Source organism: Podarcis filfolensis (assembly GCF_964270895.1).
Source record: "Podarcis filfolensis genome assembly, chromosome: 2".
Classification (NCBI taxonomy): domain Eukaryota; kingdom Metazoa; phylum Chordata; class Lepidosauria; order Squamata; family Lacertidae; genus Podarcis; species Podarcis filfolensis.
This window is the reverse complement of record NC_139605.1, coordinates 104,125,187-104,139,810: the sequence shown is the minus strand read 5'-3', so window position 1 is coordinate 104,139,810 and position 14,624 is coordinate 104,125,187. Positions and strand designations below refer to the sequence as shown.

The window sequence follows — 14,624 nt, the reverse complement described above, 5'->3', positions numbered from 1 at the left end:
TGTTCTGGCTTATTTATGTGCTATCTCCATCCTGATTTTGCATTTGTCTGCATTGTGGATAGATGGCAAGCTTCAAAAAGAAATTTCCTTGCATTTGTAATTACATATTTAAATCTTCCTGATGCCTCTTTGATTTCTCTGGAAGCCAAATCACTCTATAACCTTAGACTTCTATCATACCCTTACCTGCTCCTAGTTTTTAACTGGCCTTTAGTTCTTGACAGTGGATCACTTTTGTTCTGTCCAGAACCTTTTGAGGATGTGGCAGGGATTTTTCTAATTCGCACTGCAGCTGCAGTTTCCTTACCCTTGTATTATCTCAACTGTGTCAATATATTGCCATACTGACCTTTAACGTAGCCTACAAAAGCAGACAGAACTTGGGCTGAGTTCTGTCTGGTGTGATGGATAAGTAATTTGCAGCCTGCTAGGAGGAACTTCTGTGTAGCTGAAATCTCCCTGGGTTGAGGTCATAGGAAAAGGAACTATGGCTGTTCTGGAGAACACATGAGCTCTTCTTCTTTGCAAAAATTAATAACCCCGTAGCCACCAGCTATTTCAGTATTCTCATGTGATGAATAACCATGCCTTCTTACGCAAAGCACAGTTATGCGTTTATGGTAGGATTATTTATGCTTTTTATGTCTTTGGGTATCCTGCCTCTCCAAAATTATGAATGAGTGCATGCATGCTTCAGTAGTGATGTCCATCTAAAAACCTACGCTTTGGGGTTAACTGTGCCATTGATTGAGGCCCCAAATAAGACAAAAGAAAGAGTACAGTACAGGTCTTGTTGCTTTCCCCTCATTCTGTGCTTCACTGGTCCTGCTTGCTCAGAACCTTGCAACTGGGATGTCTTCGCACCTTTGGGGGAAAGACCCATACTCTACTGCTGCAGTGGAGAGATGAAGGGTTTCAGCTTGGCTGAAAATACCAACTCCCTAATTCTGCATATGTCAATAGCAAGCTTGCATTTAACCCAGTGGTGATACGCTCTGCCTCTGCACAGGACCAGCCCCTCTCAGTTGCTCATATTCAACTGGGGTACAGTCATCTTTTTATGCATGTTAGCCAACTAAATTTATCTATCCCCTTTCCAAGTAGATCCTGGCCATCTTAAGATGAGGTGAGGAGCCTTTTCTGTATCAAAGGCTGCATTTCTTGTGGGCAATTTCAACTACCCGCATGCATTTTAAACAGCCCTGGTTGCCACCTGGTGTCTCACGTGGCTGAAACAGCTAACTTTCAAGCTATATAGTCTGGTTAATTCCTGAGGTCCTTTGGAAGTTTGGGGTGGGTGGGTTGGAAGAGAAAGAAGAGTTTGAGCTTCTCTGAATCAGCTTCTGTACTCTGCAACTATTGCCCTGTAATGTGTTGACTCGTGAAAGTGCCATGAATTTTGTGGACTGATGTAAAAGCCCACCATCCTTAGCAACTGCCCTGTATAGCATGTTCTTGATCCTCAACCTTCGAGGATTCAATGCCAAACTGTCGGGAGCATCTCTTGCAAAATGTTGCTTTAGAAACCTTTAAAAAACCACTTCCCTAGACAGTTCAGCTGCTGCAATATCCTCTGCTTCTAATTCTGCACTGGTTGACCACCTCACAATGAAAGCTGCAAGTGTGGTTTCTCCCTAATCGTGCTCACAGTTTGGATTATTGTTCCCTTCTATATGGTTGGTGCCTGGCTTAGAAACACCGTGATCTATAACAATCATGCTTTTTTGGAGTACTGTTGAAAGTTTCCATAACACCCTCTGATCTGCGGAAGAGGAGCAAGCAGGCTGGGCTTTTTTCCTACTGACAATGACACTTTTATTTCTTCATAGTTCTTGTGAAGGAATGTGGTCTGTCTGATTGACAGCTGGTCCACAGGCTTGGTCCTGGAGAGAGGCGAGGTGTGAGGTTCGGGGAGTCTAGCGGGCCCGATGGGCTGGCTTGGGTAGGATGGTAGCCAAAACAATGTCCACCATGAAGGCAGGTAGATAAGAGACTGGCAGCCACACAAACTTGGCATCCCAGCCAGCGCTATAGCGGGTGCGGGGGTATTTGGCCTGAAGGGCATGCTCCATGCAGTTGGTCACTTTGCTGAGGTCTGGGTCGCAGATGATGTTCATGATGAACTTCTGGACTTTCAGGTCTGTAGAGAGGCAAGTATAATTGCAGTCATCAAAAACAAAAAGAGGGACCATTTTACAAACTGCCTGCCTACCTTTGCCTGCCCAGTGCATCCATCCTAATTACTATCTACCCTCTTCCTCCTCCTCACACCTGGTTCCTGGTTTTCCTGGTCTTGGACCTAGTACTTCAGATCGAAATCAGAATTTTTATGCACATGCTTGGCATTTTTTAAAATTTGCATCTATGTTGGAAGTCACATCTGCACAATCCTTTTTTTGGAGTGTTTGTAACACTATGGCTCCAGAGTACTTTGATGGCTTTCGGAACATTGTTAAACTCAGAGGAACTAGTAACTGGCTCTGCATGCATTACGAAACACGTATCTCAGATTGCACCGCGTGTTGGTTTTGCCCAGGGGACATGACCTCTTCTTATCTGAACTTAAAATTGGGCACAGTGTGGTGTAACGGTTAAAAGTGTTGGACTGTGACCTGGGAGACCAGAGTTCGAAACCACACTCTGCCAGGAAGCTCACTGGGTGACCAGTCTCTGTCTCTTGGCCTAACCTACTTCATGGGGTTGTTGTGAGGATAACATGGAGATGGAAGAACCTTCAGCTCCTTAGTTGTGGGTGGGTGGGGGGAGGTGTTATATGAACGTAGTGAGGAAATAAAAAATGCAGTCACCTCTCTTCTGTAGCAGTTGATTTTCCCCTAATCCCATGCCTCTAAATAAGTGTACACCAAGGATTTGATCCTTTTATAAGCCCCATTATGAAACTGGCAGATGTCTTCATGCCTGAGCTGAGCTGCCCAGCTCCAGTCTTAGAAGGTGAAAGATTAGCTTGAGCTTACAGGGTATGTCTCTTCCTTCCCACCCACCTCAAATGAGGAGTTGTGCATGCCAAGACATTACCACCAAAGGAAGGCTGGAGGGAGGGAACTCTGCAAGCACCAGCAGTCCTAGCAAGTTGTAGTGTGGGTTAAGGGATCCAGTGCTAGCTCGTGTTGGGAGCCTCTACCAAGGAACTAAAGCACATACTTGAACCATGGAGAAACCATTGCAGGATTGTGCTGCTTAGGAGCTGACGGATGAAAGATAAAAGTGATGGTTAAAAAGAAGAAGCTGAAACAGGGTTGGAATTTGCTGCAAGTAATGGGGTGTATAGGGACGTGGGTGGCGCTGTGGGTTAAACCACAGAGCCTAGGACTTGCCAATCAGAAGGTCGGCGGTTCGAATCCCCGTGACGGGGTGAGCTCCCATTGCTCGGTCCCAGCTCCTGCCAACCTAGCAGTTGGAAAGCACGAAGTGCAAGTAGATAAATAGGTACTGCTCCAGCGGGAAGGTAAACGGCGTTTCCATGTGCTGCTCTGGTTTGCCAGAAGTGGCTTAGTCATGCTGGCCACATGACCCGGAAGCTGTACGCCCGCTCCCTCGGCCAATAAAGCGAGATGAGCGCCGCAACCCCATAGTCGGCCACGACTGGACCTAATGGTCAGGGGTCCCTTTACCTTTACCTTTAATGGGGTGTAGGGGAGAAATAGTATGGATAGGAATATTGGCCTTCCATGTGTTGTTGGACTACATCCTCCATTATTCCTGGCTGGCATGGCTGATAGTCTGGGTCTATGGGAGGTGTAGTTCAGCAGCATCAGGAGGGCCACAGGTTAGAATCATAGAATCTTAGAATTGGAAGGGACCCAAGGGTCATCTAGTACAACCCTCTGCAATGCAAGAATCTCAGCTAAACCATCCATGACAGATGGCCATCCAGCGTCTGCTTAAAAACCTCCAAGCATTCTCCCTCTTCCATGTGACAGCTCTTAAGGCATTTGAAGATGGCTATTATATCTCCCCTCTGTCTCCTCTTTTCCAGGCTAAGCGTACCCAGCTCCTTCAAGCGTTCCTCATAAGGCTTAGTTTCCAGACCCTTGATCATTTTGGGTCTGGAAACTTAGGTTAGTCATTCTTGTGCTAGGGCTTGAATTAAGTTCTTGCTGCTCTGTGCCTGTTCTGTTCTTTTGTACAGCTAACGGCCCTGTATTTCAGAAACAAGATCTAACCTTGCTTTCCCCAGTGGCGTAGCGTGGGGGGTGCAGGGGGGGCGGGCCGCACCGGGCGCAACATCTGGGGTTAGGGCAAATCCACGGGTTAGGGGGCGCAAATCCACGGGTTAGGGGGCGCAATTTACTTGCCTTGCCCCGGGTGCTGACAACCCACGCTACACCACTGGCTTTCCCTCCAGCAGTCAGTGGCTGCACTGGTACTCACAGTTTGGAAAGAAGTCTTCACCATAGCTCTGCCGAGTCTCGGGGCTCAGTCGGTCCCAGAGTTGCCTTAAGGAGGCTTCTATTGATTCAAGGTTGGTCACAGCCGTCTTGAAGAAGCCCGGCTCCACAATAGAGACCTTTACCCCAAAATGGTACATATCCCTCCTAAAAAAGAGAAAAAAAGAGGAGTTTCATATTCCATACTCACCATTGCAAGGATTAGGAACACACTCCATGAGCTTGCCGTGAAGGGGTTGAATAATAGCGAGACTGGAGATGCCAGTATGTTGCAATTTCAGCTGAATTTGGGGAAACCGCTTGAAGCATCCTTTGTGTAGAGCTATTTCCATTGCTTTTTGTTTGATTTGCTCATTGCAAACAGCTGAAAGTCTGTAAATTCTGACAATAAACCTAATTTGCAATGGAGAGGGGTTGAATAAATTTGATTGCAACTGTAAAGGTAAACACAGCCTATATCAAGTGATCGTGAACATGTGTGTGTGTACATATGTCTTCCACCTTTTTTTACTGGCTGGGCTTCTACCTTTACTTTTTGCATAAAATAAGCTTTATTTTCATTTTATTTCCATTATGGGGGAAATGCAACTGCTGAACCTATTATTGTGCAGTGGCTAAAAGTACAGGATTGCTGCCAGCAAAAAAAAAACTTGGCAACTCCAATGTGCAGCCAGCACAAAGAGGGAAGCTCAACACCCAAGCAGCTTCCTGTTGTGGGAAATTTGCCCCTTTGTGATGCCACACTTGACTTTTGTCATCAAAACAATTCCTTTTTCCTATCTTACTTTACGTCGCAGCTTAAAATCTAGCACTGCTAGAACCTGGATGAAAACATGGGAAAAGGCCATTATCAGTGAACCTGCTCCTTCCTAGCAATTGTAGCAGCTGTGGCATGGGAACACAAGATGGAAAAGGCGATGAAGAAGTCTCTTGCACACTTCCATATCTAAAGATCTGCTTTTTAAAAAAATCTGATTTAATGTTTGTATAATGCTGTAGGTCTTACCAGCTTAATAATAATAATAATAATAATAATAATTTATTATTTATACCCCACCCATCTGGCTTGGTCCCCCCAGCCACTCTGGGCGGCTTCCAACAAAACACTTAAATACAATAACCTATTAAACATTAAAAGCTTCCCTAACCAGGGCTGCCTTTAGATGTCTTCTAAAAGTTTGGTAGTTATTTTTCTCTTTGACATCTGGTGGGAGGTTGTTCCACAGGGCGGGCGCCACTACCGAGAAGGCCCTCTGCCTGGTTCCCTGTAACTTGGCCTCTCGCAGTGAGGGAACCGCCAGAAGGCCCTTGGAGCTGGACCTCAGTGTCCAGACAGAACGATGGACAGCTGTTATGTTATTTCACTCCTGCTCTCCTGTTAGGTTCTAGTTAGCCCAGGGTGGTGATGCAGACAATTGATACACTAATTAATCAGCAACCAGAACAGAAGATCGCTTCTGCCTGTTTGGATGGGAGTGCCATGCTGAGATTCGCTGAACTGCAGGATGGGAAGAGACTGAATTGGCTTCCCCTAGCTTAAAGCTGCAGAGTGTGTAGAGCGAGATCTGAAAAGGCATAGTTTGAGATTGGGCTTTGTCTCAGCATCTAGTTTCGAAGTGTGGAGGTCTGGAATTTATGCTGAGGACAGGCAGCAAATGGACTGATGCATTTCCCAATTGCAGAAGTGTGAAATCCATGGGGTTGCACCCAACATGAGTCACGCTCATAGTAGACCTGTTGAAAACAACTAATTCAAGCCCATTAATTTCAAGGGGTCTACTCTGAGTAACACTTATTTGGCTACAACCCATCCTTTCTAGATGTGGGACACTGACCGTGTTCAGGTGTGATGCTAAAGCCAGGGCTCCGAATGAGCTACAGCACATAAGAACTGGGCATTATGCTTCCAAAGGCAAATATCACTCCTTTCCCACCAGCAGGAGGAGCAGTTGATCTAAGGTGTTTCTCCCTTCTGGCAGTCCGGCTGCTGGCAAAATGTAGCTAGAAAAGGAGCCTGAGGCTGAAGGAATTGTCAAAAGTTGTTGAGGTGGTTTTTTAAAATTTTTTAAAAAAGGTTTTTGTCAATCAATCAATCAATCTTTATTACGGTCCAGAGACCCAACAAATCGTTACAAAGCAATGCACAATTCATACAGCCTACCTCCAGGTTAAACAAGCATTTTGTTCAAAAGATAGGGATCATTGGTTCCTGCAACCACCGATAAAAACTTTGCCACTGCTAACGTTCTAGCGTTTGTCCGGTCTTCCAATAGGAACCTGACATAGTGAGCCTCTGATTTTCCCGGGAAAGGTACCAGCAAGGGTAATATCAGTTCAGCCCTGGCTTGCTCATATTTTGCACAGTGCAGCAAAATATGTTTATGGAATCAATGTCTTGAGCACACAAGCAAAGTCTGTCCTGGTAGGGAACTCCTCTCAACCTGCCATCCAGCATTGCAGAAGGAAAGACGTTCAGTCTGGCTATGGTGAAAAGCCTTCGATAATTTGGTACTGTGAAGTTTTTAATGTAAGATGTTAACTTAAAGACATTGTATTGTACTCCTACTGCCAGCAGACTACAGACTGTGTGCGATCGAGATTGCAAGTCACTGTGTGCATTATCCCATAAGGTTTTTGTTTTGACACTGCCAACATGGGTTGCCATACATCCGGATTTTCCGGAACGTTTTTCTTTCTTTGCCTATTTCCACCTGAACACTGCTTCCAACTGCAGTAAAAAGGTAAAGGTAAAGGACCCCTGGATGGTTAAGTCCAGTCAAAGGCAATTATGGGCTTGCAGCGCTTATCTTGCTTTCAGGCCAAGGGAGCTGGCATTTGTCCACAGACAGCTCTCCAGGTCATGTGGCCAGCATGACTAAACCGCCTCTGGCACAATGGGACACAGTGACGGAAGCCAGAGCGCATGGAAACGCTGTTTACCTTCCTGCCGGAGTGGTACCTATTTATTTGCTTGCACTGGTGTGCTTTCGATCTGCTAGGTTGGCAGGAGCTGGGACAGAGCAACGGGAGCTCACCCCGTCAAGCGTATTGAACCTCCAACCTTCTGATCGGAAAGTCAATTGCAGTATTCCGGCTATGTCTGCGAACTTCCAGGTGTATGGGGTGCCACAGAATTGAGCAGAACAGAAGGCAAGAGGGTGGGGGTGCCAATTTTTTTGGCCAGGCACAGGGCACTGCTGAAATCTGAAAGACCAAAGTCCACCCCTGATTAAAGAAGAGAGGGCCGGGCTAGCCCAGGACATGTTGTTGATTGAGGCAGCAATCCCTATGGCCACTCCCTCTGCTCAGATCCAGGCCCCCTCTCCTCTGCCATTTCCTCCCCTACCATACCTGTGCTGCTGCACCCCCAACCTCACCACCCCCCACCACTGTGCTGTGGTGGTGGGAGGCAAGGGCATGGAGAAGGTGGCAAGCAGCAGTACAGATTAGCCGCATGCTCCCTGGACTCGGCTCTGCCACCTGAAGCGATTGCCTCACGTTGCCTCATGAGTGGGCCAGCCCTGCGAGAGGATGTCTACTGGAATAAAGTAGGCTTACTGTGGAGGGCAATGTAGAATCAGTGTCACACAGTTGTTAGGGTGTCAGGCAAGGGGACCTGGGAAGCCAAGATTCAAATTCCCCTCCCTCAGCCCTGAAGGTCATTGGGTAACCTTGGTCTTTCAGCCTAACCAACCTCGCAGTGTTGTGGCAAGGATAAAATGGGAACACAGGAGAATCATTTACAGTGGTACCTCGGGTTACATACTCTTCAGGTTACATACACTTCAGGTTACAGACTCCACTAACCCAGAAATAGTGCTTCAGGTTAAGAACTTTGCTTCAGGATGAGAACAGAAAGCATGCTCCGGCGGCGCAGCAGCAGCAGCAGGCCCCATTAGCTAAAGTGGTGCTTCAGGTTAAGTACGGACCTCCGGAACGAATTAAGTACTTAACCCAAGGTACCACTGTACATGAGCTTGAGTTCCCTGGAGGAAAAGTGAGATATAAATATAAAAGAGAGAGAGAGAGAGAATGTGAGAAAATGAGATAAACAGGAGGAAAAGGGATGGAAGAGAATATAAGGGAGCAAAGGACCATGAGAATCGGATGTGGGAAACTGGATGTGGGAAACTTGACAGTGGCTATGGGGTGAGCACAAGCAAAGCCCTACCTGTTCTCCTACCTGAGGCTGTCGGAGAAGGCCTCAACAGTGTATTTGGAAACACAGTAGCCACCACCATTGGCTGAGAGGCGACCCAAGACGCTGGAGGTGTTGACCACTCGGCCACGTGCCCTTTTGAGCAAAGGTAGGAAGGCCAGAGATACTTCAATGACCCCAAAGGTGTTGACAGACATGACCTTGCGGTAATCCTCCACGCTCATCCATTCTGTGGGGCCAATGGGGTTGGCCACACCTGCGTTGTTCACCAGGCCAAAGAGCCCTGGAGAGGGAGAATTATTGGGGAGGGGGGAAAGAGACAGATCACACCTTGGCTTTATAGCATCCTGTGTTTTTCGCTGTGGGGGAAAAAAGATGCTATGCGAAGTTGCCTTATAATGAGTCAGACTGTTGTCTCAAATGACCTAGTACGGTGTACCATGCTTGCCAGCGTCTCTCCCAAAATTTCAGGTGGAAATTCAGTCTTACTACCCCTTTTTAATGGGTGATACCAAAGATTAAGCCTGAGATGTTTTGTATGCAAAGGTTTATTATGGGGGATAAAATGCTGAGTTGTTACCAACATCTTGTAGCCGAAGCTTAGAGATCTGGGTTTAAGAGTACAGTCGTACCTTGGATCTCGAATGCCTTGGCTCCCGAACAAATCGGCTCCCAAATGATCGAAACCTGGAAGTGACTCTTCTGGTTTCCGAACAATTTTTGGAAGCCGAATGTCCGATGAGGCTTTCACGGCTCAGAAGCTGTGCTTTGGTTTTCAAATGTTTTGGAAGTCGAACAGATTTTTGGTACGGATTCCGTTTGACTTCCAAGGTACGACTGTATACATGATTCTATCTCACTTCCCTACCTGTAAAATGGGTATAATTGTGACCTATGTTGGGATTGCAATATAATGAGTACACCACATTGTAAATTAAAGCTAGTAATAATAAGCTGCAACTTGAGCATTAATGAGCACATGTCGTGCATGCAGATGACCTAGTTTCAGTCTCTAGGAGACTGGGGAAATACTCCTGTCTGAAACAATGAAAAGCCGCTGCCAGCCAGTGTTGACAGTATTGGGCTATCTGGATCAATGGTCAGGCATAAGGCAGCAGCTTAAGTTCAGCAACAGCAGCAAAGCAGCCATTATACTAGCAGTTGTGCTGCTGTCTTAATCCTTAAGCACATTGGTGTACAGCCAGGTAAGCAGCCCTGTGATTTTTGAGTAATGCAGTCAAATCCCTGCTCTTTTCAAGAGCTTTTCTTGTCCCAGCTAGAACTGCATTGGTTGAAAGCTGCAGTTTTAGAAAGTTGACTTCAGCGTCCAGAACTTTGACTTTTCTCCTTGTTTTCTGTAGAAGCACAACACACGCTCAGACCTGACTCACCCCACTGCCCCCCACCCCCCGGATCTCTACCGGGGCGAGAGACTCACCTTTTTCTCCCACTTCACCTTTCACCCACTGCACGGCTTTAGAGATGCTCTCGGAGTTGGTGACGTCCAGCAGGATGGTGCGCAGGTTTGGTGAGCTGGACCGCTGCAGGTTATCAGCCCCCTTCTGGGTTAGGCAACCTGCCAGCACCTGAAAGCCCTTCTTGTCCAGGCGCTTGGCCAGCATGTTCCCGAAACCCGTGTCGCAGCCTGTGATGAAGACATGCTTGTCCTTGTAGGAGCTCAATGTCTGCCGGTCGCGCAAGAACCAGACCACAATCCAGAGGATACTGAAGAGCAGCGCATAGCAACACAACATAGTAGAGTCTCGACGAAGACCTGCAGGGTAAGGGAAAATGGGCAAGGTGGGCTGAGCACAAGTAAGTGCTGAATTCTGCTTTTTGTTTTAAGGTCCACAAGGAAGATCCATCTGTCCCAATCACATAGGCCAGGCTCTAGTGGGAAACCTAGTGTGTTCCTGGACTACATCTCCTATTACCCTACACCAGGGTTTCCAGTTGTGTGGTTTTTTATTGGACTACAGTTCCCATCATCCCTGACCACTGGATGATGGGAGTTGTAGTCCAACAGCTGGAGGCCCATGTTTGGGAAACCCTGTCCTAGATCATTGGCTGTACTGGAGGGCAGGAGATTCCCAATCCCTGAGAATCAGTAGGCTTCTGAATCCAGAATGAAGCTGACTATTGATATTGTTCTACTCTGCTGTTATCTAATCAGTCATGTTAATCACTCTTGGGAGATTCTCAAACCTGGCCTTTGGCAGCTAAGGTATTTTGTTTTGTGAGGTCCACCTCTTTGGCTGAATTTATGTCACTTTGTAATGGTTTAACTTGCTTTTTTAAAAATGTCACTGTTTATCTGTTTTTATACTGGTATATAATGTTAGGGACGCAGGTGGCGCTGTGGTCTAAACCACAGAGCCTAGGGCTTGCCAATCAGAAGGTCGGCGGTTTGAATCCCCGCAACAGGGTGAGCTCCCGTAGCTCGGTCCCAGCTCCTGCCAATCTAGCAGTTCGAAAGCACATCAAAGTGCAAGTAGATAAATAGGTACCGCTCTGGCAGGAAGGTAAACGGCATTTCCATGCACTGCTCTGGTTCGCCAGAAGCGGCTTAGTCATGCTGGCCACATGACCCGGAAGCTGTCTGTGGACAAATGCCAGCTCCTTGGCCATTAAAGCAAGATGAGCTTCGCAACTCCAGAGTCGTCCGTGACTGGACTTAACGGTCAGGGGTCCCTTTACCTATAATGTTGTTACATAACCCATCCTTGGACCTTATGGTGAAGGGCCAGTAAGAAATAGGTAAAATAGATTGTCCTTTATATATTTTGAGGTAATAGGAAGAGATGATGAGGGGCAATTCAGAAACAAACAAATGCTTTAATTAATCCTCAACATATTTTAACCAAACTAAAAGTAATGCTACATTTTTCACCATAATGTGGCTGGTATTTTAAAAAAAAAACAAAACCAAATAACTGGGACTGAGGCATCTGTGCTGGCTTGGGAACATGATGTGGGAGAAGGGGAGATCTAATAACACTTCCTCCTAAACGGAGGTGAGGGAATGTGACCTAACCAGGTCTAGGAATACAACTCTGTGATCTTCACCCCTCCATGCATTAACTAGCTTTAAGCTTGTTATTTATATTTGACAGCAGTTTCCCACGTGGTTTAGCTCTGAACTGGTCTGGAGGGTGGAGGGAAGACCATTCTGTGTGGCAAGCAGAAATGCTTATGCTGATGGATTGATTGTATTCGTGCGACATTCAGTTGCACCCGTTGTGCATGTAGTCTTAGGTTTCCTGTGGACATGATAAGTTATAGCATCTGGACGAACTCTGCTCAACACAGAGATGGAGAAGCTAGAAGTCTCAGGGGAGCCAAGGATTGGGAATCTTCCAGATCAAAGCCTGCAACTTGCAGTGCCCTCAGTGGAGTCAGCCTTGTCCTTGTCTATATATGACCACTTGACTCTCTGAGGTAGATGCAAGCAAACTCTCTCCAGAGCTATTGCATCTAGCGGGAGAATTTGGCAGTGCAGGCCAAGAGCAATAAAACAGTACCAGGTTATCAGCCCTGGTTGCTCCCACAGCTCTAAGCAGGGGCTCATACACACATTTTACGCCACACATTCCTCCACATCCTTCCTGCTCTAGCGATTGCCATGGCGACCTGCCCTAAACTAGGCCACAGGCCTGGGTGTGACTGAGATTAGATGGGATAACAACAGCAGCAGCAGATTTCCAGCTTCGTGTCTTAGTTCTTTGGACAAACATAGGCATAAAGTAGGGTTGTACTCTTTTATGCAGATATATTTGAGGCACAGAGCAAAAACCTCTAAGTTTTAAAATGGGCCAATTAATACAGACTCGTTGCAATAGAATATTAATATACTTTAAGCCAGGGGTCTATACAGTTGTTGCTAGACTACAAGTCCAGCCATCCCTGGCTAGAGCTGCTGGAAGTCCAATAATATCCCTGCTTAGGTAATATTAACATGACATAGCAATTAGAGCAGGCATAGGCAAACTCGGCCCTCCAGATGTTTTGGGACTACAACTCCCATCATCCCTAGCTAACAGGACCGGTGGTCAGGGATGATGGGAATTGTAATCTCAAAACATCTGGAGGGCCGAGTTTGCCTATGCCTGGATTAGAGTCACCAGCTAGGACTCGAGTGTCCCAGGTGCGAATACCTTTTCACCTATGAAATTCACTGGGTGTCTTTGGGCTAGTAACACTCCCCAACCCTTATCTACCTCACAGGGATGTTCTGAGGAGTTTCTGTGTGTTTCCATGTCAGCCAAGCTCACCACCAGGCGCTCTGAAGTTGCTTCAAAAACCCAACTGTGTGAGGCTTGCTGGACCCACCTTTGTGGTTAACTCATGATGGATATAAAATGAATTCCTCTGTGGATTTCACCAACTGCCACACCATCACCAGCAACTGGTTTATAATGCTTAAAATAAAAATCACCCAAACTATTCTTTCCAGCAATTACTAAACCACAAAATGTGTGTGCACATTTGGCCTCATACTTTACATGTCATGTGGTAAAAGCAACAGCAGAAGCACAGGACCCTGCCATTCTTTACATGCATACTTGTGGGTAAAGAGGGAGTTCTAAGCTGTGCTGGGAAACTTGTCAGCAAAGAAAGCTTGTTGTTGTTGTTTAGTTGTGTCCAACTCTTCGTGACCCCATGGACCAGAGCACACCAGGCACTCCTGTCTTCCACTGCCTCCCGCAGTTTGGTCAAACTCATGCTGGTAACTTCGAGAACACTATCCAACCATCTCGTCCTCTGTTGTCCCCTTCTCCTTGTGCCCTCCATCTTTCCCAACATCAGGGTCTTTTCCAGGGAGTCTTCTCTTCTCATGAGGTGGCCAAAGTATTGGAGTCTCAGCTTCACGATCTGTCCTTCCAGTGAGCACTCAGGGCTGATTTCCTTCAGAATGGATAGGTTGGATCTTCTTGCAGTCCATGGGACTCTCAAGAGTCTCCTCCAACACCATAATTCAAAAGCATAAATTCTTCGGCGATCAGCCTTTTTTATGGTCCAGCTCTCACTTCCATACATCACTACTGGGAAAACCATAGCTTTAGCTATATGGACCTTTGTTGGCAAGATGATGTCTCTGCTTTTTAAGTTGCTGAAAGAAAGCTACTCTGGACTAATTCATGAAGAGTGCAAGGCTGTGAGTTTGCAAAAGTAGCTTGTCATTTGCTCCCCCCAACCCCCAGGCAGTAGATGGGGAAGCAAAGCAGGGCATCCTAGCTGTCAGACTTTGTTTGGGATCGTGAAACAAAATCAACAGCCAAAAATGCAAGTGTGCCGTATCCCTTGGGAAATCTCTGTCAGCAGGCACTATGTTCAGTCTCGAGTCCAAATGTGAACTAATCCAGCAACAAACACGGTACCTATTTGACATCTGCTACCGGACACGGATGAGACACAGGTACCTTATTAATGCCAGTTCAATTCTAGGGGAATTCGATGTCTGACTTCTCGCGCCGAAGCTCAGTCCATACATTTGAGACTCCAGTGGCTGGGTACTAGAGGATTTCCCCCTTGCTCCAGAATGCAAGGATCAGGGGAGCTTTCATAACCCGGTTTTGTAAGTGGCCTGGTCCTGTTCAGGGTCAAGGACCATGAGGCCTGCATTACATACCATATGATGCAGCTTCATATTTTCATCTAGCACATAAAGGTCAGGGGAGGACTTGTGTGCTCAAAAACAATTCATAAGCATCTGTCTGCTATTCACTCAGACAGGCCAAATAAGGGATGGTGAGTTAAGATTTCTTCCCTTTGTGCTAGCAGTTGTAGCAAATGATAGTAATGCTTATTGGTCTTTATTTTTCATGTAATTTAAATATAAGCACATTCACTCCTGCAGTACTTCTAGCACAGAGATCACACTTAAACACCGATCAGTCTGAGGTGTTAAGTCTCATGTATGATTTACCTTGCAGGCTTATTAGCTTTGACTGGACTTAACCATCCAGGGGTCCTTTACCTTATACCTTTACTTCACCTGGTACAGAGCAGAGGTCACACTCTTTTCACAAAGCAGAGGGTCATGTCTAGAGATGCAG

At 46.5% G+C, this 14,624-nt stretch overlaps 2 protein-coding genes and 2 long non-coding RNA genes across 4 annotated transcripts in view; 1 reads left to right on the top strand and 3 right to left on the bottom strand.

Annotated features, from left to right (window-relative positions):
* LOC310755762 overlaps positions 1–14,624 on the bottom strand; it is a 1,619,227-nt gene that overhangs the window by 1,186,562 nt on the left and 418,041 nt on the right. The gene's annotated exons all lie outside the window — the stretch shown is intronic.
* Positions 1–14,624, bottom strand: part of LOC310755775 — a 332,521-nt gene that overhangs the window by 236,172 nt on the left and 81,725 nt on the right. The gene's annotated exons all lie outside the window — the stretch shown is intronic.
* Positions 1,791–10,322, bottom strand: RDH5 (retinol dehydrogenase 5; the record flags this gene model as incomplete). Its single annotated transcript, XM_083598960.1, has 4 exons — positions 1,791–2,140; positions 4,393–4,556; positions 8,593–8,851; positions 10,007–10,322. The coding sequence occupies 4 exons, from the start codon at positions 10,320–10,322 to the stop codon at positions 1,917–1,919; spliced, it is 963 nt and encodes a 320-aa protein (XP_083455086.1). The 3' UTR covers positions 1,791–1,916.
* ITGA7 (integrin subunit alpha 7) overlaps positions 10,243–14,624 on the top strand; it is a 96,902-nt gene continuing 92,520 nt past the window's right edge. The window contains exon 1 of the mRNA XM_083598592.1: positions 10,243–10,349. The gene's annotated coding sequence lies outside the window, so the exon portion shown is untranslated. The remainder of the gene's footprint in view (positions 10,350–14,624) is intronic.